Raw genomic sequence first — 24,122 nt, 5'->3', positions numbered from 1 at the left:
CAAAATTCAAACTTGATCTGTTTTTTGTGGTAATAACCATTGTGTATAAGTTTCATAACATTTATTTGAGGCAAACTTAAGTTAGAGAACGGAAATGAAAAATTCAGCTATTTTTCCATTTGTAAAGGGGCATAACTCTAGAACGGTAAAAGTGACGACACCAAAATTCAAATTTCATCTGTTTTTTTGTGGTAATAATCATTGTGTATAAGTTTCATTAAATTTGGTTGAGGCAAACTTAAGTTAGAGAACGGAAACGAAAAATTCAGCAATTTTTCCATTTGTAAAGTGGCATAACTCTTAAACAGTACAAGTGACGCCAACAAAATTCAAACTTGATCTGTGTTTTGTGGTAATAAGCATTTTGTATAAGTTTTATAACATTTGGTTGAAGCAAACTAAAGTTAGAGAACGGAACCAATTTCGGGACGTACGGACGTACAGACGGACGGACAAGGGTAAAACTTAATGCCCCCTAACGGCGGAGGCATAAAAACTGTTATTATACGTTTATATTGGTTTAGAAAAACACTTATATACTGATATATACATAAAATATTGATGAAAACACCGTCATTTTGTCAAAAAACTCACTGTGCTGGCCGCACTTACCTGCGAAGTCATTTTAAATTATATTGGTCCAAGTAATGAACGAGACAACCTCTCATTTAGTTATCTATGGCATGACATTCTCCTTTTTAACAAAATGTTTACAGATTGACAATAAATTGATGAAAAGTCGTCCTACCCTATCTATATTTTTGATATTTTGTACCAGAAAAGCTCAAAAGGAAGTGGCAGCTAACTTTTTTTTATCGCACAACCATTTGGTTGAGAATTGGTGGTTTACCTGACCCCTCGGTCATAAAACTTATTAATAACTCAGTACTCGGAGTACAAAATTTGTGCTCGAAACACCAAATCCAATAATTTGATTGGTTGATTTCTGAGTTTGAGCACGATAATCGTGCTCGAAAGTTTTATGACCGCAATGCCAGGCGTTTAGAAGGTTATAAAATCAAACTGCCGAAACGCACTAAATAGCCCAATGTATATTTCATAAATTAAATTTTCGGAATTCCCATTTGCTTTCTCAACTTTGGTGATATTCGTGGATGAAATATTGGTTTACCTAGTTATATAGGATTTAATTTAATAGGTTGCACAGCTTCTTAATTTTATAAACGATTGAAAATAAGAAAAAAATAAATACAGGCATATAATTCATACATGAGTGTACAAAGTATTAAAGCATATTGTTTGTCTTTTCTTAATGTTTAATCACTTCTGGAATAACGACATTTCCATAATGAAACAACAAAGTGTCTGAGGGTTGTGCGATAAGCTGAATAAATGGAGGTGCTGGTAAATTGTTTTCAACGCTATATACAGCACATTTTTTAAAAGGACATGGTGATTCTCTCCATGCATATCTTATAGCCACCACGTAAGGACTAGCACAACCTTTATAAGATATCGATACAGTCTGTTTATCATGGTCTGTAATTGGAGCTGCTATCCATGTAGAATCGACAGTGTTGCAATCAGATGTCTTATCCTCAGAGCAACATACCTACAAAAAAAGTGCAATTACAATATTTCCAGCGCTTTATCTCGTCTCTGGTCAGTAAAGTTGTCAATAAGTTTAACACAAAAATGAATTGAATGTCATAAACTCTTTATCCTCCAAACAACGAGTTCGAAAAAAAAAGAAAATATAACATATTGACAATCCCTGTCTTGGAGCAAGTACATACAACAAAGACTAAATACATAGTACAATATTGCATCAAACTTTAAATAAGCGATTTACTTTTATTCAAACATATAAAATTTAAATATTACTCCATGGGTTAATACAATACAGAAAAAAACTGCCTTGTATGCACTTTGTTCTTCTGCATTGTTTTAACACAAAGAGTCATTTTCAAGATAACGAAACTAGGTAAAGTTCAATAAAATGCGTATAGATGATAAACCAAAAATAATAATTTTCATATAATCAAAATATGCTTTTTAGCTTACATACCGATTTTGAAGACATTGTGCATGTTTTGAACATATGTTAATTATTATTACATTATCCATACATGTACAAATAGTTCACCACTTGCCACACTGACAAAGAGGAAATATTAAAACTGGTTCAGATGCAAACAAGTAATGCAGATTTTTTATTATTATTATTATTCATGTCAGATAATTTTTTTCATAAATACTGTCTCAACGCGGTAATGGTTCTAGGATAACTGTAACAATACCCCCCCCCCCCCCCCTCCCGCAAAAAAGGCTATAAGGGAAAATCTACCCTTTGAATTGAAGACAAACAATATTGTATATTGCTTCAGTGTATAAAAATGAGTTGTTCAGTCTGAGTATGTTTGGCACTGCAGCAATAACACTGAATTTATAAATGTCTCCACCGGTTGCTTCTAAATGAGCAGTAGATCATTGTATTCGGTTAGGCCAAATAAGAAGAAACCTGAAATTGACTTTGATTGGACCCGAGCAGAGATTAATTATCCAACAATGAACGCAGGACCGTGAACTGTAGTGTAAAAAGTCACTTCCAATATTTATTAGGGTCTGCAGATTTACATAATTTAATCCTGGTATCTATGATGAGTTTATTTACATTCTTTTGCTTCTTGACTTGTTTCATTCAGTACACTATATACTGCATTTCTGTTTCAAATAAACTCTGCCTACCTATATAATTTTAATTGTATGTAGCAATAGTGGTCGCGGGTAACACTTACAGATTAAATTGTTTCTTTATACACAGTAAACATATTACAACAGAAAATCTTACCTCAAATCCTTCTGCAGATCTTACATCTATTTCAGCACTATCATCATCATAGGTAATCAGGTAAGTTTTACTGTTTGTGTCCATAAAATATTTTGTCGGAAATGGACCTTGGTACTTCCCAGCATTTCTACCATATGCTACTGATAGACCGGATAAAAGCAGACGATCTGCAACATCTTGTTTGTCTCTTGGATGAATACTACAAATCACCAAAATAAAATATATGTTGTGTTACCACAATGCTTTCTACATCATCATTTGAAAACTACCAACACATATATTTAACTTTTTAAGGAAGAACATATTTCATTGGATAGTGGTGATCATTGTTAAGCAATCTACGATTGAGATTTAAACATATTTTTTACTACCTTCTGAAGATGTGGTCGTTCATAAGTGTCTTACTTATAATTATGCACATAACTCCCTCCTAATTGCCGTTACGAATTCATTAAACTTAAAAAAGTAATCAAAGTCTATTCTTATTGGTGATAAATAACTATAAAATGTTTCGTTTAGATATTAATCTTATTCAAACTATGATGTTTTTTCATCAATCAACGTTCACATTTAACAATCCCATAATAGTCTCTCGCTTTTATTAAGATGGTTTATCATTTATATACCCGCCATAAGGTGAACTATAATCTGGGAGATCCATAGCTGTGGCCATAAATACTTTGTTCATTTTAGCATTAGGAACGTAACCATAGTCTGCGGTCTGATGCCATCTGACGTCAGGAAATCCCGTTGATATTGTTGAATCATTTCGCCATGGACCAAGCTGTAACGTAAGTTTTCCAAATTAATAGAGGTCATCCAAAAAAGTGAAATTAAATTTTAAAACAAATGCATGTAGAGATTTGCTGAATATGTTCGTAAAACGTGCAAGAAGATTCTCAAGCATATTGTGTACATATAAAAATAAGTAGATGTGGTATGATTGCCAATGAGACAACTCTCCACAAGAGACCAAATGACACAGAAATGTCTATAGTAAATTTGGTATGCCGATTTTCAGCAAGACGCTTGGAAATCTCGTTTTAAAAGAGATCTGCATTAATCAAACGTTAATATTTTCTTACGACAAAACAAGACATAAGTGGGGGGAAAGCGGGTCAAAAGGAACCAGAGTCAATGTTTGAGAATTAATATATTTTATTTTGCCGTTACTCCAATTTTGATCATAAAACGTTTTCCGAAATTTTTCAGGAAAACATTTTAAAATTTGGTTATTTCACATTTTAATAAAGATGAGTATGTGTTGGTTTCACTCTATCACATTATCCCTCTTTCACACTTTCATGTTCAGTAAAAGGTTATTAAGCATACAATTTCAAAAGTTCACAACACGTATTAAGTTGATGTGACTACCTTTTGATTATCATCTACCTTAACTAAAAACTTTTACCTGATACGGGACGGTCTAACGGACGGAAGTAATAATGAACAAATGCAAAAACTTGAAACCACATTTCTCCCCTACTATCGTATACCGGTCATACACAAATTATTGTGTAATTACAGGTGCTGAAGTTAATCTTGGATTACTATAGTATTTCAAAAATATTGTCGTTGGTACTTATAATTCTTTTAAGTCTTATGCAAATAACTACTTCCTCAGTTTTAAATTTGACTATGTTTTATTTCATCAATCCATCATACCAAAACATGACTAATTCAAACCTAATGAATATCAAATTAAATATGACTTGCATGAAACAGGAACGAATGCACGTACACAAACGACGGAGCTCGGTAGTGGGGAAAAGAAAAATAGAAAAGGGAGAAGGGAGAATGGAGAAGAGAGATATGAAGGAAGAAAGAAGACCATTATTGAAGTAACCACGTAAATTAAAATGGCTTTGGGTAACTTTTTATGTGGTTCGATGTTCGCTCACTTGTCCCATATGGTTACGATATATGTAGCTACTGTTATTAAAAGGAAAGATTAGGGTATACGTAAATAAGACAGAAACCCAAAGACACAAATAGGTAAATATACGTTTCGTCTTCAACTAATCTCCCGATTTGAATTCAGTACGGATGTTTTTTTCTTGGAAAATTCATGGAAACTACTTTTAGTAATTTTATGTCAAGTCATCATAACTGTGCAAACTATCATATTACTACCTAACATGTGCTAAATAACTAAGGTTGTGAGAATATTTTTAGGAAAATGAAGTATTATCATAATTATAGACAACGCACTAATTTGAGATGCTCAAATATTTATCTGTACGGCCAATTTCTTACATTTAAGGTAAAATGTAGTACCAAAATTCAAAACTGCAGCAGTAATTAAACATAGTTTTGTTTAACTTTAGATTGATTTATTAATAATACGTCAATAACATCATACTTCAGTATATATAAGGCCTACTCTGAACAGTTGAAGGTCCCTAATATATAGAACTTAAAATTCACAGCAGAACTGGAAATCTCACATTTACCCTACATCATTCACGAAAGACAAGATTTTTGAAATTCTTCTTTAGAATTAAAATAAAAAATGACGATGAAAAAATCTCATCTTTATACTGGATACCAAAATTTCATGAAAATCTTTATCAAAGAACGATATCTAATAGCCGGTCGTCAAGATGTTTGACTTAACATCTTTTTAAAGTTCTTGCCATCATTCTTTCTACAATAAAAGATGGCCTGTAGAAACATTGTGATAAGGTATATTCGACCATCATTGTCAATCAGATGTGGATTTTAAAAAATTCTAAAGATCTACTCAAAAATGTTCAATTACAATTTGTACAAAGTTGCAGTAGAATCAAAAGTTTTGCTTTTGATATTTCTACGCTTTACACTTCTGTCGTACTGACTTTTCCGCTGCGTCTGATGACTTTTAGCGCCTGGTGTAAAACAAGAGAAAGTTCTAGTAAATATAGATGTTTATTTCTTGAAATCAGTAATCAAAGTGACCGTTGAAAACATAAATTGTTTCCATGCGGGCGTGGTCACATGATCACTGATTTCTTAACTTTCTCCTGTTTTCACCAATCAAAAATTACCTTGTGAAGCTCCCTTGACCACAACCTATTTTCACTGGTTGGCCAATAATCAAGTCATGGGTGACAGGTGTTATTAACAATTTCACACATGAGTAATAGGAAAAGGTTGTTTAACAAAAGCCTTAATTTACATGTAAGGTACATAATCCAAAGTAAATAATTTAGCGCTTACATGTCTCTTTGTTATCCGTCTTAATTACGTAATCTAAATATTCAAGTTTTATGTCATTCTTCTTTATCAAAAATTAACATTCCAAAAATAATGTAACTTACATAAGGAGAAATTTTAGAAATAAAATAAAAATTTAAACTTCAAAATACTTTAACTCGAATTGTAAAAATTGAATAATTTTCACTTAAGTTTTGGTCTGTTGCCAAAGACAAAATTTTAATATAACACTTCTATAATTCCCCATGCTCAATTGAAAGATTGACTACATCATCTCATTAAACAGATTTTAAAAGCATCTTGAAAATTTCTTTAATTTCACTTTCAGATAGATTGATGAAGTTCTGTCACTCAAAAACCCACATTTCAATGAGAGCTTACATCTCATATATCCAAGTGAAACTTGAAATAAGGGATACTACCAAAAGTAGATGGTCGAAGTATGAGGAAAAACGACTTAAAAATCGACACTACATACATTTTACGGTCACCATTACGAATTGTCTGACCGATACGATGTGTCGGTGTCTCAACTCACTAGCGATATGTTTTCGCGGTCTTTGATCTTTAGATACCAGCAGTAGTCTGATCTGTAACTTAACCGATTGTGTCCGCTTCCTGAATGTGATATTTTCATTGAGTATGAATAAGCAGGAGACGCTTACCCTGTCGACGCTCCCAATATAGCTCCTTTTGGAGTTCGTGCAGTCCCCTCGGTTTCTTTTTGTTATTTTGATTCGTCTCTTCCTTATCAATTTGCTATATTTGAAAATCGCTAAACCACCGTCGTCTTGATCATTCATCTATAGAATTTCTCTACGTTATATTGTGGGTTAAGGAAAATGTGGAACGGGGAAAAGACGAAAAGGTTTTAAAACTAACCTGCACAAATCCAAATGGAAATTGCTCGTCTGTCTGCATTTCAGAATTAAGATGAAAGTTTTCCCGCCAAGATGATATCATTGCTGGAAACGTACAGTTATACGTGTTTGGGTTTGCTGGAGGAATCGCATTTGCCTCACCTAAAATATCTATATTATTATCAAGTTATTTCGGAACTGATATTTTGTTTTTGACTCCAAAACTTCACGATATTAGCAAGCAGAACACATTTCCAATTCGTAAAGTACAGAAGAACATAGGTAAATATTACCTTGTACATTTTTGGTATTTAAGGTCCTGTATGAGGGCTCTGTGAGGTCATCACAAAGGCTATTGTAAATTTTATATTTAAATTTATATTTCTTAATTAATTGAAGCTTTCTGTAGAAAAATGTTATCTTGATATTTTTTGTATAAATCAAAACGCTCACAGATTTAGCTCCAAATGAATAAAAGTAGGTCCACAGATAGCTATGGGAATCAAATATATATAAACATCAACTTAAACATGTTAAAAATAAACAAGTAATATTAATGCACTGAAGAGTAAAGATTGCATTCATTCTGCAGTGGGAACTAAAAATTGAGCATTGTATTGTATTAAAAATTGGAAGGTTCAACTCTAATATGAACAAAGGAAGAATACTCAATTTTATATATCACTTTGAAATAATATTTTTAGAACAGATACTAGATTCATACACCTTTACCAAGTTATGTAATTTCCTTGACACAAACACATCATTTTGTAACTCTGATAACGATGTATACTAGTATATTTCATCGATAAATTTCTTGAAATATTCACGGATAGGTTGTATAGAATGAAGTGCCCAATGCACTACATTTTGTTTATCTTAAAAGAAGTGATAAAGTTTGGAAAATGAAAAGAATCAAGACAGTCCCATAAGGGTTTTGATTGCAAAAAGTGCAAGTTGAAATTACCTTATGTCTAAACATTTCTTGGATTTAGGAAAACATTAGATGTTTCTGGTTTTCACTAAGTACTGCTGCTTGTCATTTATATGACAGCAACTGTTTCTATTTGACAGCAAACATAAAACAAATTATACATCTACCCAGAGACATATATACACAGAGATTGGCAACTCCGTGAAATCCCGTTAAAAAACGCGGCCCGGAATGAGATTCTCGTCGATAATTATTCTACAACATGTAGACAAGTCAGGGATGAATAACCTCGATAGCTAATCAAGAAAAGTAATAGGAAAACTTATTTCAGATCAAATAAATTCTTTTTCTAAAAAACTACTTGAAATAGTTTTATTATTTTTTTAATGTATTTGATTGAGAAAATATTTTTTTTCTTTTTTTCGGCATTTCTTTTAATTTAAAAAGTAAAATCTGGTAATGATCATGATATAACAAGAAACATTTCTTTGCTAAAGTTTGCTTCTAAATTACACAGTGAAATTATGTGTGTCTGATTTTCCGGTCATTATTTCCTTAAAGTTGTGACTGTGGATTCACAGGTGTGCGATTACGCAATTTATTGCCCTCCGATCACCTGAATTTTGCCGGAGGTGAAGTTCTAAGTGGATTATTACTTGGTAATTGTTTTTACAACTAAACAAATTCTGACATTATTTTAACCATGACCAGAACTTTATTTTAACAGAAACACTGGGCTATACTATGAATAGGGTAAACGGACAGAAAGTCACAAATTGGATAGGACAAAAAGTCACAAATAATTTATTGACAATTGTTTGAATATATAAGAGAAAGATCTTCAAATAATATCTTTTTTTACATTTATTCATTTTTAAGTTCAGGAAATTGTTCATAAGCCTTGATAAATGAAAAATTATTAAATTTTAATCATGCAAATAATATATTTCTTGGCACCATGAAGCCATTTAAGTGCCAAACCACTTTGACATTTTGTTATCATAACAATTATTTGATCATCATTGATATTTATTGAATAAATTTTAACTACAAAGTTGCTTCATATATTATAGTTCAATAAAAAATCAAAAAATTATTTTTAAAATTAGTGTTTTCTTGTTCAGAGAAAAATAATCTCAAAACTGAATTGTGACTTTTCGTCCGTGACTTTTTGTCCTGTGACTTACTGTCCTACATTCTACTATAGTATTCAATCAGGAACAAAAATAGTCATTTAACATGTCAAAAAAAGAAATCAGAAAGCAACTTTTTTATATAAAAAAAATATGTAGCCAGTAGAATTTTGTCTCATGGAAAACGGATTTAAATGATTAATTTTTGATTGACCTACAATTACATTATTTGTGGAACCTTTGCATGAATTTCCTAAATGAAGGTACATTATGTACAGTGTTGTCGAAATCACTATTTTTGCTGTCATGAAATATTGAATATGAATCTGTCATTATTTGTAGTTTTTTATAGACTTAATATCACAGACCCTGATTAAAAACAACGTGTATCACAAGTACAGTAAAATACTCTGCTGAACTGTAGAATTTTAATGTTCTGTTTCATAGACCACAGAAGTACTGCAACATCCTTATCTTTACTCTTTCCTATCGGGTAGTGAAACTCGAGTTTGAAATTAGAAAGATTTAAAATTGAAGACAAGTTTTATCTGATCTTTTGTGGGTTTATGTTTCGGTGCAGTGCTATGTGGGCTGTTATTTTCTTTTCATTTGTCATTTTTTTATGTGTAACATGACCTTGTACTTTTTGTATTGCCCCTTGACATCTCCTGCTTCTGTTTAAACCTTTACCACTAATATCTCATCTGGTTTAAATAAAATAGTGTCTCATTCCCGGAATTTGTTATACAGGAATTCATTTTAATATCAGTTTTTTTATAAGCATATAAACTGCTTGGTTTCTTCACACAATTTATGTTTAGGACGGAATGCATCAATACATGTAGGTACATACATGTACCAGGTCACCAATATATAAGTACACATTATGTGCTTTTGACCTCCACAAGAATTCTTAAACATTCATAGATGTGCAAAGAATATTTTTGTCGTTGGGTTGTTGTCTCATTGACATATACCTCACATTTCTGAATAGTCATAGCAGCTGTGCCTTTTCAATTTATTGCAGAAAATATTTGCATTAACATTTTTCAAAATAGGCGAGGTGAAACAGTGATCACAGAATGAGGACATGTAAAACTGAAACAACACAACACAACAGATAAATATAAACAAGCACCATTGCTAAAGGACCGAAACAAACATAGATGATGACTAATATGAGCGACTAGTAGTGTACAAGTAGAGTGAACATTTCTTGCTTCTTATTCTACACATTTTGCCATTTCATGTAAACAATTAAATATGTTATTTTCCGAGGAGAGGAAGGAATTTGTGAAACGAAATATTTTGCCTTTAGTACTGTCAAGTTATATATTTTTTTTCCTTTTTTTACATTATGCTACCTTTATGCTACAAAGGTAGCATTTCCATTCTCATGATATACAAAGATATTATAGAGTGGCCTTCCAATGATAGTCATACATGTAAATCATTGTCTCATTGGCAATCATACTACATCATCATATTGTTATACATGTATGTTAAAATTATGTACATGTATACTTTGTAAACGTAAAGAAGACAAATGAAGTTGAACACAAGATATTTATTTGCATTTTTATCAGTATATAGTCTCTGCACAACTGCCACTTCTGTTTCAAATTCAATAGATTGAATGCGGAGTCTTCTTTTTATTCTTAGTTCAATGATGTCACCATCACTTGCACAAAAATCGCATACACATGTACATCAAGTTTGGCATATGAACTATGATATTTGAACTACAATAATGTGGTGTTTTCACAGTCAGGATAAGCACATGTCATTTTCTCTCTTACAAAACCATTTTTTAGTATCACATTGATAGTAGTACATGTAATCGGTCCACTACATGACTGTGCAGTAACATTTGAAAAAAGTCATCACTAATAGTTGTTCCTGTCTGCCAGGGAATCTTTTTTTCAATCAGAAAGGCTAGGGAGTCCTACATTCAGCACATGTATGATATTACATCTCTTGTATGCTGCACTGTTAGGTAAATTTGATCAACATCTTTGTTCTTTTATAACATGCAGGATCCTGTTAAAAAAAAAATGCTGTCAGATACTGAATGTAAATATATACATGTATATAAACTTGTAAATGTCATGAAAAAAACAATTTATATACACAAAACCGGTATGTCTTGGGAAAGTAATTCCTGTGATCAATGGTGATGGGTACTTTTGTTCTTTAAAGATGGACAATTTTATAAACTGTAGCCATGGACAGGTGCCTGTCTTTATATTGAAGAGAATGAAAATGGCAGACAGCTAGAATGGTCATTTTTAATTGTAAATTGCATCAAAGCTGGTGAAAATATGGAAAAAACAACTGTTATACACAAATCCAGTATGTCATAAGGAAGTAATTCATGTGCTGGGAATAATTATTCTCTAAAGATGGAAAAGTTTATTGACTGTAGACATGGACAGGGGCCTGTCTTTATATTGAAGAGAATGAAAATGGCCGACAGCTTGAATGGTCATTTTTAATTGTAAATTTCATTAAAGCTGGTGAAAATATGGAAAAAACAACTGTTATACACAAATCCAGTATGTCATAAGAAAGTAATTCATGCGCTGGGAATAATTATTCTCTAAAGATGGAAAAGTTTATTGACTGTAGACATGGACAGGGGCCTGTCTTTATATTGAAGAGAATGAAAATTGTCGACAGCTTGAATGGTCATTTTTAATTGTAAATTGCATCAAAGTGGGTGAAAATATGTAAAAAAACAACTGTTATACACAAATCCAGTATGTCATAAGAAAGTAATTCATGTGTTGGGAATAATTATTCTCTAAAGATGGAAAAGTTTATTGACTGTAGACATGGACAGGGGCCTGTCTTTATATTTTAAAAATTGAACGTGGCCGACAGCGAGAATACTGAATTTTAATTGTAAATTGCTTCAAAGTGAGTGATTTAATGAAAAATTCAACATATCTACACAAAACCAGTATGTCTTGGGAAAAGTGATTCAATCTCATAAATGGTTTTTTTCCTTTTCGAATGAAAAGGTTTTAATAAAAAATACGTCCGTGTAAAAAATTTTCATTACGTCCATGTCGGCCAAGCTTTCCCCTTATTATTGACCACAATAAAACGTTAATCGTCACAATATTTTAACTAACAATTACTACAAACTGAATAAAACAAGGTAAATAATTTACGAAATTGAAATATATACTTACATTATGCTGTTTTGAAAAGCTTGATGTAAAATAAAAATCGAAGCGGTGGTGAACTTGTCATGATCAGATGCAAAATGGCGATCTCGTTAAAGTCTCGTGTGATGCGTGTTTTTTATTGGATTTCGCTGACCACTGTTACAGTTGCCAATCTCTGTGTATATATGTCTCTGATCTACCATTTAAGGTGTGAAACCATTTTTTTTAATTCAAATCACAAAAAGCAGCAGCATTTCCAACGTAAAACGAACTGATAGGACATAAAGCCATTATTGAATCTGATACATATTCATTTTCAACCTGTATCTTTTACTTTTCTTTAGCGAAAGTAGATAATTCAAATTATAGTCACGCAACATCTTTCATTTTATGGCTAGTTAGACAATTACATTGTAATTCACCTCCAAGAGACCAACATGCATTGAATTATAAGCTATCATTTTAATAAATAACCGACATAAGATATATCATACCTTGGTACCATATTGCACCGTATATGGTCATATTTGTTAGTGGGAACATCATAGCGTTCCATAAAAGTGACGGCGCAGTAGGCACCCTGCAACACATATAAGATTGTCACAAGATAATGATGATGATGGATGGCTGCTTAACGTCATGCGGCAAATTAATATGCATATTCAGGACGAGAACATGTTAATGTAATATGAAAATTCACCCTCCTTTGTACTAGACCGACACGCTGAGCCGTTTTTTTAACGTGCTAGTTCACAAGATAACAGTCTGCAGGAAGACATATCACCTTACCCGTACACATTATTCTGACTCCGGGCCGACCAGTCTTTGCTCTTACTTCTTAATGCCACGTACTTACCGGAGAAGCAGCAAATACCAATACCCTTTTCACGAATGTGACTTACCGAATTAGACTATTACCCGGATTTGTAATAACATAAGCAACACGACGGGTGCCACATGTGGAGCAGGATCTGCTTACCCTTCCGGAGCACCTGAGATCACCCCCAGTTTTTGGTGGGGTTCGTGTTGCTTAGTCTTTGGTTTTCTATGTTGTGTCATCTGTACTATTATTTGTCTGTTTGTCTTTTTATTTTTGGCCATGGCGTTGTCAGTTTGTTTTCGATCTATGAGTTTGACTGTCCCTCTGGTATCTTTTGTCCCTCTTTTAAAGTCTTTTGTTTGACCCGGCCTGGGTTCGAACCCACGAACTCCCGCACTCGAGGCGAACACACTACCACGAGACCACCGAGGCGGTGATTGTCACAAGAATATATGTTTGGTGGATAATACGATTTGTCGTTCATAAATTGGTATATACATGTGGCGTCCATAAGCTTAAAAAACCATGAAATAAAAATAAATTTGATAAACTTATCTTTTCATGTAAGTGTTTTGATTAAAGTTTTCAATTCCAACATTAGAGCGGCAGACACTCTCAGGATGGTATGAATATTGTGACATTTGAACCTTGAATAATAGCCTTTTTCACTATGATGTTTCGATTAATCATGTACTATCTTTCTCCCATGACGAGTACATGATTTTGTAACAAGGGTAATATAAAACTCACGTTAGTGTGAGAACAAGGTAAAACAAAAGTACTGAACTCCAAGGCAAATTAAAAAATGGTTAGTAACTTCTTTTAAACTGAGTTTTACTGTGCGTATTACTGTGCGTTTGTTTATTCTACATTGACTAGAGGTATAGGGGGAGGTTGAGATCTCACAAAATATTTTAACCCCGCCGCATTTTTGCGTCTGTCCCGAATCAGGAGCCTCTGGCCTTTGTTAGTCTTGTATGTTTTTTAATTTTAGTTCATTTATATGTTTTGGAGTTTAGTGTGACGTCCATTTTCATTGAACTAGTACACATTTTGTTTAGGGGCCAGCTGAAGTCCGCATCCGGGTGCGGGATTTTCTCGTTGTGTTGAAGACCCATTGGTGGCCGTCGGCTGTTTTCTGCTGTTTGGTCGGGTTGTTGTCTCTTTGACACATTCCTCATTTCCATTCTCAATTTCATTTTATTAGTCCATACAAACTGATAAATTCAAACGCTATCAATCAAAAGAACAAGTGAAAAACAAATGTAATTTTCCTGACCGTATACAGGCATTTACAGAAAAAGGGGGGAGGGGGGGGGGAGGTTTAAACCTGGTTTTATAGCTTTTGTGAGTGTTTAAAATTTCAATGGCTTCAGTGAGTGATACTTTTTTGGCGGCCTATGAATATGTTGCTTTATACAATTTAGTATTAAATGGTGTACTATAGCTGTCTTCTGCTTTTACCAATTTCTTCATTCATCAATGTCATTATTAAACACTGACAGACATAAACTGACGTTGTCGCAATACGCTTTTTGCACAGCATCATAAATTTATATGTTAAAACCCTGTAGATGTAACAAGAATATTCAAGTCTATTTGTAAATATTTTCTATTACAATCGAAATAGTTTGTTGTATTCATGATCTATTTTCAAATCTCTTACAAGACGTCTTGTTTTCTCTTCTCGGTATGGTCTAAATTGAAAATTGTGAACAGATGAGATATTTGAAAAATGTATCAGGAGTGTGCCATGATTACTAAAAATTTCTGATATGGAATTTTTAGGTTGTAAAATCGATGATAAACATGGGTTGATAGGAATTGTTTGAATATACCTAGGAAATGTATTCAAATCTCACCGGATTTATGTTTCAATAGGGAACATCATTCATTGTTAATACATAATGAATATTTAGATGAACAAAGCGATTTACTGAATATATAATGTACATGTAACTTGCATGTAACTTATCTTAAAACAGGGACGTTATATACGAATACCCAGTTAACAATGACCGACAGAAATCACATAAATAAGATAAAAAACTAAAATAACGGAACAGCATGAACACCAAAAGAGGCGACACTGGGTGCGTTTACATGGTAAGCGTCTTCTGCTGTGCATTCATCAATCGCCATGCAAATCCACTCAGTCAACATGTCACAATCGAGAAAAGCTTTGAGCGTTCTTGATGAAAGTAAATCATGAAAAGCGCTTCGAACGCATGGCATGACATTAATATAACGTTGTGTTTTAGGACAAAATCGGTACAATTACAGATTAAACGACTATTCTGGTATTTTAAGACTGCGAAAGCATGCCACTTGTGAGTTGAGACAAAGATAATCCTATAGCTCAACAAATTCTTATGTAGTGTTGATTTCAGTCGTCTTTCCATATAACTCTTTTGGCGAAGTTTTTAAGTAAGCAGATACATTTGCTAATGAAGTCCATATACATTTTTATAATATTTTTTTTCAAAGTTACTTTTGAGATTTAAATTATGTTCCTTCTTTTGTTTTATTTAACGAAAAGGAAAAATTTACAGTCATTCCGTATTACATTTTCAAATAGCACCACTGCCTAATTTTTGTCAAGAAAAAATCTAGAATAAAATTTGGCATAACCGTAAGTTTCTTATCGTTTACTGGCAGATTAAGAATCATTTTATGTATAAGTACTAATAACATGCTTTTTCTGTATTGGGAGTGATATATATTTCCTACAAGTCGATTAACCATGTAAACTGTATAACGTGTATTGACCCTCAACTCTACTGTCTCGTACCGATATATCCAACTTCAAATATATGCCAGAGTCAATGCAGAAATAGACTGGTAATACAATTACAATTGGAGTTCCCAAAAATCGACAGAGATTTCCTAAAGTCATGTTTTCGGTTGTATTAAAATACGCGTGCTATCGCTAGTAATATATAGATTAAAAAGATTGTGAAAGAATCTGAAGTGTAGCAAAGGAAAACCATGTTGAGTAGGATTGAATTCTAATCTTTGAAACTATTGCTTTACCTAAGATCACCCAGGTTTTTGCTGGATTTTGTATATCATTTATTTTATATGTTGTGTTTTGTATACTGTTGTTTGTTTTGTTTTTTTTTGTCGATTTCGTTTTTTTCCAAAGCATTGCCATTAAAATTCCGACTTGTGAGTTAGATTATCCCTTTGGCATCTTTCGCCGCTCTTTTAGTCTTGAAAGTTTTTATAAACCTACTTAACTTACCATGATACATTCATTTTATTATTAATTGTTGGAATATTACATTTCTTGAGGGCTGCTGTATCGGACCAGGTTTCTATAGGTGTCCCTCCCCATGTTGACGCTACTAGCCCTATTGGATATTTCAACTTGTTGTAAAGTCGTTTCCCGTATAACCAGCATACGGCTGAAAAGAAGCCATCGCCTCCAAGCGTTTCTTAAAAAATATTAAAAGATATAAGTTATATTTGAATAGGCATATTCTTTCAAAAACAGTTTGTCAAAATAGTAACCTTTATGATTGATAGAATATATCCTGGTTTTATCTTTGATTAACTTAAAATAACATAATTTGCCTTATGTTCCGCAAACATGATTTTAAGATCTTGGGGCCTGGTGGTATTATATTTCCTATCTGTTTATCAACATTTTGCAGTGAGTGTATTCTGACTTTTTAAATTTCAGAAATTATTAAGGTAGAAAAGATTTAGTTGTATATATGAATGGACATTTATTCAAATATGGGCATAAATATTGTTGATATTTGTTGAGATTTGGATGGAGAGTTGTCTCATTGGCACTCATACCACATTTTCTTATATCTATTGATATCTTGACAAACTAGAAAAGTGCTTTTTCAAAGGAAGGAATATGATGTTTATGTATTTAACATAAATGGGTCTCAGTGGCCGAGTTGTCTAAGTAGTCAAACAACTGTATTGATAGCCTGCGGTTGTGAGTTCGAATTCCACACGTGGTAGGTGTGCTGGGCTCCAATCTTAATTGACTAGAATTATCAGTTTTCCTGCCGCAGATCTGTGGTTCTCTCCAGGCACTCCGGCCTCCTCAACCTATAATAACTGACCGCCACGAAATAGCCAGTAGTGCTGAAAGAGGCGTTAAACACCAATCAACGGATCAATCAATCTTTGAAATAAAGTTTTAAATGTCAGAACTACATTATTATTTCGAAATGTTAGCGTTATATTATTAGTTGCTCGTTTGCCTCAGTCATTACTAGATTGCACATATATCATTACAAATAATAAAACTACCTTTGTTTGGGAGAGACCAAATTTCCTCCACACTTTTTAGATCAGATAATGGTACCGCAGAAGATTCCATGGCAACTGTAAAAATTCTTATATCCGGATAATTAACAGCATCGGCGATCTCTTCAGTGGCATTGTCTACCTAAATGATTGTTTTAAAATAATTCAATTGATACACATTCGTTTAACTAATGATTCAATATACAAGTATTCTACCACAATATTTACATACATAAGAGTACAAGATGAGTTAAGCCTCTTTCAACTGATTTTTATAGTTCGTTCTTATGTTGTACTGTTACACCACTGTCCCAGGTTAGGGGGAGGGGGGATCCCGCTAACATGTTTAACCCGCCACATTCTATATGTATATGCCTATCCCAAGTCAGGAGCCTGTAATTCAGTGGTTGTCGTTTGTTTATGTGTAACATATTTGTTTTTCGTTCATTTTTTGTACATAAATTAGGCCGTTTTTGCTCGTTTGAATTGTTTCACATTGTCATTTCGAGGCCTTTTATAGCAGACTGTGCGGTATGGGCTTTGCTCATTGTTGAAGGCCATACGGTGACCTATAGTTGTTAATTTCTGTGTCATTTTGGTCTCTTGTGCAGAGTTGTCTCATTGGCAATCATACCACATCTTCTTTTTTATAAGACATCAAATCACAGACTCAGCTTTTAGAGCTTAAATATTTCAACATTTACTAGTCTTTGGAAAAAGAGGTATATCAGTCAACCCTTCAAATGTGAAGGAGACGTGGTATGATTGAAAAAAACCTAGACTCCTTAGATCGATGCAAAGCACAAAAACAACTATAACAAAAACACTTTAAACACAACGAACCAAATTGAGAGTACTCGCAGTTACAGCAAGCTAGTTCAAGACAATCATAACTATTAAAGTAATCGTGTGTCAATTGCAAAAAATCAATCAGTGCACATCAAATGGATTTAGTGTAAAGATGTTATAATATAAACAGTTGTCACAGCTGTTTTATCACTAGTATTAATTCTTTTTCATTTATTTCCTATTTGCTTGACACACCATGCATTGGATGACGATTTGTTCCTTTCGACGCTTTCTGTTATATTATATAAAATGAATCAAAGGTGTTGGAACAACGTCAATATAAGACTGCAACTTAACCACACACACAAAATAAAAAAAAAAGATAAAAAAAGATGATAGGGAAAATATACTATCTTCAGCTATAGACAGATGTTTATCGAAAGTACATTATTCCAAGCACTTAAGCAACTCTAACCTAGAAATGTAGTGAATGTAACAAAGACTGTTCAAACAATTTCGTAATGGAAAACACATTTAAATATTACTCAAGACACACTGGTACGGTTCCACGTAAATATAGCACAGTTCCAGACTTGAAATAGACACGTAAATATAGCACAGTTCCAGACTTGAAACAGACACGTAAATATAGCACAGTTCCAGACTTGAAACAGACACGTAAATATAGAACAGTTCCAGACTTGAAATAGACACGTAAATATAGTACAGTTCCAGACTTGAAACAGACACGTGAATATAGCACAGTTCCAGACTTGAAATAGACACGTAAATATAATACAGTTCCGGGCTTAAAATAGACACGTAAATATAGTACAGTTCAAGACTTGAAATAGACACGTAAATATAGCACAGTTCCAGACTTGACACAGACACATAAATATTGCACGGTTCCAGACTTGAAATAGACACGTGAATATACTGGGTATTAACTATTTTTAGCACTCAACCCTCCTCATTTTAACTTCGATCACTGGTAGGCAACATTACTTTACCGATGTTCAAATATCATCAATCGATTGAGAAGATACAAATCCAGGTAACAATAAAAAAAATGAGGGAATCGCATGAACTCCACAACGAGCGAGACAGAGTGGGTCAACAAAGTATGTACTACCCGCTATTGAAATCCATACTCAGTCAAAATGTAAAAATCGTATAACCTAGTTTAAACCTATATATATTTTACAACTATACGTACATGGTTCATAATAAACTCCATGTTACTTTGACCAGAACAGATCCATACATCACCAAATAAGACATCACTTAACATGATCGTTCCTGCTGAAGACATCGCTGTTATTGTATGTGGTTTTGAGTCTGTAACTGCCGCTAGTTTGACTTTCCACGTGTTTCCTTTATCTACCTTAACGCTAATTGGTGTTTCTCCGCTGAGCATCACAGTGACGTTACTTCCGGGTGTAGGACCATATCCCCATATAATCGCTTGCTTTGGCCCTCGTTGAAGAACCATGTGATCTCCATAATAAGACGCGAAGGTGAAATTTTCCGCTGGTGGTGCTTAAAAATTGATAACGAAACTATATTATGCGCACAAGTACTATCATCTAAATAAGATCACAAAAAAAAAAAAAAAAAGGAATTCGGTCTTGAATAAACTGAAAGTTTTTAAGTTATAACGAGAATTTTTATCGATTACATAAAATTATTCAAAGATCATGGTAAAAAAATAAAATCATAATGCATACATACCATTACCTCGACAAGTACTAACTTTTACTGAAGTCAAGAACTACGACTTAAAGTAAAATTTTAAAAAACATGAAGCATAGTCTGTGTGCATGGTATTGACCCCCCTTTCTACACACTTCGAATTTACAAGACATATGTTATAGAAAGCAAACAATTATGTTTACCTTAGATTCAATAGCTGGCCAATGATTAATTACAGAAATAAAGAGGAAATGGTGTCCGATACTGCACATTAAAAAAGTCCCTTCAAATATTGATTTTTCATTATTTTCAACTGTTCTGCTTTCGTCAAGCTTACATGAAATAAAGAATTGAGTGATTACGGAGTGTTGAATAAAAACCAAAATGAGAATCATGAATTCAGCTATTAAATTTAAATATGATATCGGTTTTACTCAAATTCGTTAATGTATTTAAATAAGTCTTCTTCCTTTTCCCTACAAACACTAAAAAAATAATGAAAAAATAGGGATTTTTTCGTATCATAAATATTTTTTTATAATGTAGCCTTACTAATTCAGGTTTGAATTAAAATGAATCTACAAGTTCTATGCGAATACATGTGTATTCTTTTTTGTTGTTGTTGACTTCGTTACGGGAAATGAGAGTAAAATTAATTAAGAAAGGAAAAAAAATGATAGGCCACTTGTTTGGCCACTTGAATTCGTAAATCAAAAAGTATTATAGATCTACATTTGTACAGTGTAAATAGATTGAATTTTTTTGTTAACATTTGCTTTTGTTCAATGAAGAAGCTTCCTGTTTTACCGAGCGGAGTTATTGAAAATTCAAGTATGAGGTCAATTCCTTACCGGAAGAAGAAGAAGAAAATGAAGAAGAAGAAGAAACATCCTTCAGATGTTAATTATACACGATTCTGTCGGACAATAGTTCTTATATTTTAGATTTTTTTCCTACAAATTGGCATCAGGGATTCAAACTTCTAAAATTTAGTACAAAACAGCAACAACTGCCATAAAGCCTAAGTTTAAGATCTGTTCAAGAGCTTTATTCGAAAAAGATATATTGCTACACATTATTTTACAAAGACGTTGATTTGTGTAAACTATCTTTAGGGTTAAAGCTCTTGCTCGTATATATTTTGACTAAAATCTATGCGTCAAATGGCCATTTTAAGTCGAAAACGTAAATTTCGACTTGTTTATGGATATCATAGTTACATAACAAGTAACCTTTCTGCACTAAAGTTTTCGCATTAAAGCAACTGGTTTATTAATCAATAAAATAAACTTAATGTTGGAAGGCTTGGAAAAGTTAACAATTTTTGCAATTTCAGGGGCCAAATAATGTCTCTTATCATACCTTCTCCTTTACTGAAATATTCATATTTCTTCTCTATTTTCGTGATTAACACTTACAAATGTATCACAATTTAGTGAAATATGTTGGTCACCTTGCAATTTCAGTGGCAAAACATCGATATGTTCGAGTATTTCGAACTTCGGAAGTTAAGTAAGCTTAGTTGTGTGCGTATTTATGTTCATCATAGTCATTCGTCAAAAACACCACAAAGAAAAAACTGGGCACCTGGAAAAAGTCAAAGGCATGGCTGTACCTAGACCAATGAAATCTAAATGCATTTTTAGTTTCAAAATATCAAACATTCAACTTTATTTTGCTTATCTTTGCTATGCATTTTATTTTCGTTCCTGCAGACGGTGGCAACATAAACTAAGTTTGGAAAGATGTTTGAGAAGCTCCCCTCGTTAACTAAATGTAGTGAACTGTATTGATTGAGATGGACAATAGGGGGGACAATAAATATCTGCAAACAATAAGTGATTTAACCAAGTATATGTAACGCTCGTACTTATCATTCTCTTACAAACTTAGAATATCATAAAGTGCTCAAGGCTCAAATGATCTCTTGATCGATTGTATTCAAGAATTAGATTCATGTTTATAAGTAATGCATGACTTCCTCTTAAGACATTTCATTTATGCATTAGCTTTAGTGATGTTAGTGATGTAAGGACTTTCGTATAATTTAGAAAAAAAATAATAAATTGTGTTTTAAATATTTGATGACAAAACAGTATACAATGATTTGGTAGGAATTGAATATGTTTCCTGATTGTGAGTATGAATGTAAATCATGTAATATTCAAGTGAGGAATTATCTTTTTTTTTTTTGACGGTTCAAATCAATTAATTCAAAATTTGAGTTACAGCTAAATTTTATTTCACGGCCAATTTGTTGGTCCAGCTATTTACATCAAAATTTAACTTTTTGTCAGTTTCAATGACAAATCCTTTCAATCTGATTAATGTGCTTCGGGGCAGTTGTAACTCATTTTTATAAAATCTTTTGTTTTGAACTGTAAATAGGTTTAAACAATTAACATTCATTCTTCACAATTATTACATCCCAGATCCTTCGTTCTACCAGGGGTTATCTGAGCCGGATCACCCCTACCAGATCACCCTTGCTTGCGTTTCTTTGTTCTGCATGCTTTCCTTTGTTCTGTAACATTTTGGTGGGAATGTCAAATCCACAATAAAACTTAGAAATATTAACACGGAAAAGACCAACTATCAAAATTTATGTAGAAAAAATCCAGTGTCTATGCTGGGAATCGAACTCAAGACCTTTAACATATTGACCCACGATTCATACCCTACATCAGGACGACTGGATGAAAACTCTCAGTTAATTTAGCATATTTAAACATTGTGTCCGGGGCTCATAAAGGGTATATACTATATAGTAATATATAAAGTTTATTATAATGATTGTGTGGCGTTCTAAAACTAGACTTTATGAAGCGTAAATGGTTTTTTATATTCTATTCTATTCTATTCTACCATATAGTGACCGCCTTCAACAAATTGAAGATTATGTCACAGGAGGAAACTTACAACAAGACATAGATTGATATATATATACAATCTTTAAAAAATACAAAAAAACTATAAAAAATGCTTTGTATAATAAAGTATGATGTAATAGTTGAGTTAATATTGATGCTTCGAAATTGAAGATTTGAAAGAGTCTACTGAAGTGCAATATATAATCTAATTTAAATTATCTCCGGCCGTCGGGGTGATCTTACACTGACACGCCGCGTCCTCATGGGATAACTATTACAGAAAAACCGAATCCTACAATTTGATTGGTCGAGAGCACTTTACTATATCCTAAGGATTTATATAATATAAAATGAAAGGATATGGAGTAAATGTACATGGGACAAAATTGCACACAATACATAGAAAACATAGAAAATTATCAATGAACAGGGCTTTTATTCCTGTTCTTCATCTTGACAGTTGATGTAGGGTCTTCAACAATGAACGAATCATTCATACCCTACAACAAGGTCAAGACGGCCCCTAGCGTCGACTTAAGCGGTACTATTGATAAACATAAACCACAGTTCACCTTCTTGCTCCCCACCAGCCTCGGAGTGCCAACTTGTGCGATGCTGACTATATTTATCCTTGGTGTAACTGAGTGGACCATATCAAGTGTTTGTTTATTTTGTCATCTCTGCAGACTGACTTGACAAAAAAAAAAATACACATCAATATCCAGGTAAGTTTTTAATTTTCTGAAATATGAAATTTAAATAACTTTTATATATCTAGATTCAGCCATGCTTTAAAACTTTCTTAGATGCAGTTAGTCTGTACTAAGAATAGATTTTAAGGTGTAAACACGGCCACATCGATATCTTCGAGTATTTTAAATAGCGGAAGTAAGGTTTAAGGGAGCTGTTACATGCTCTGTCATTTAAAAGATGATTGCTCAAATACTCAGGTTTGTGTTGAACTTACCTGGACGAATGCAGCATTCCACACAGGTGAGAAGTAAAGTAATTATTGAATATTTTCGTATAAGTGTCATTTTTGATCTGATCATATTTATAGTAGGTAAGCGACCTTGTATGATAAGATAACTAAATATAGTTTGAAACGGCACATGTTACATATCAAGTGAAGTGTGAGTTTATAATATACAATCATGTGTAACGGATGAAGGTCAGAATATGTACTTGTTTCCGTTTGTAGTTGCAGACGATTTTTAAATTTAAGAGATTATGTTGGGTCGAACACACAGTTGTTTTTGTTATTCGTCAACATTTATGTGTCAAAATGCAGTGGCATAGACCAACCAGACAGAACTCTAGTTGAGGCTCGAAGTAAAATAAATGCGTTTAAACTTTCCTAAAATTGTAGAACCCTGAACAGTAATAAAAACGACAAAATAACATTTCACAATAAAGGACTTTACATTTATATATTAAAGACAACCGAAAAAAAAGCAGTCGTGCACGTTGTTTTAGAAGTTACTGTATCTATTTTCTACCTTTTGTATATTTTACAAATCAATTCACGAAATAACATTTTTACAGCATATTTGAAATTATAGGCGCAGC

The 24,122-nt window shown here is 32.9% G+C and overlaps 1 protein-coding gene across 1 annotated transcript; it reads right to left on the bottom strand.

The window, feature by feature from the left end:
- Positions 1-1,133: 1,133 nt before the first annotated feature.
- Positions 1,134-23,696, bottom strand: LOC127736456 (sialate O-acetylesterase-like). The gene is made up of 9 exons (XM_052247002.1): positions 23,521-23,696; positions 19,208-19,530; positions 17,203-17,341; positions 16,172-16,364; positions 12,602-12,687; positions 6,890-7,029; positions 3,439-3,596; positions 2,813-3,011; positions 1,134-1,573 (listed from the first exon to the last, which is right to left on the bottom strand). The coding sequence occupies exons 1-9, from the start codon at positions 23,603-23,605 to the stop codon at positions 1,271-1,273; spliced, it is 1,626 nt and encodes a 541-aa protein (XP_052102962.1). The 5' UTR covers positions 23,606-23,696; the 3' UTR covers positions 1,134-1,270.
- Positions 23,697-24,122: the final 426 nt, after the last annotated feature.

Source organism: Mytilus californianus, unplaced genomic scaffold, assembly GCF_021869535.1.
Source record: "Mytilus californianus isolate M0D057914Y unplaced genomic scaffold, xbMytCali1.0.p SCAF_31, whole genome shotgun sequence".
Lineage (NCBI taxonomy): Eukaryota > Metazoa > Mollusca > Bivalvia > Mytilida > Mytilidae > Mytilus > Mytilus californianus.
This window is presented reverse-complemented; position numbering and strand designations above follow the sequence as displayed.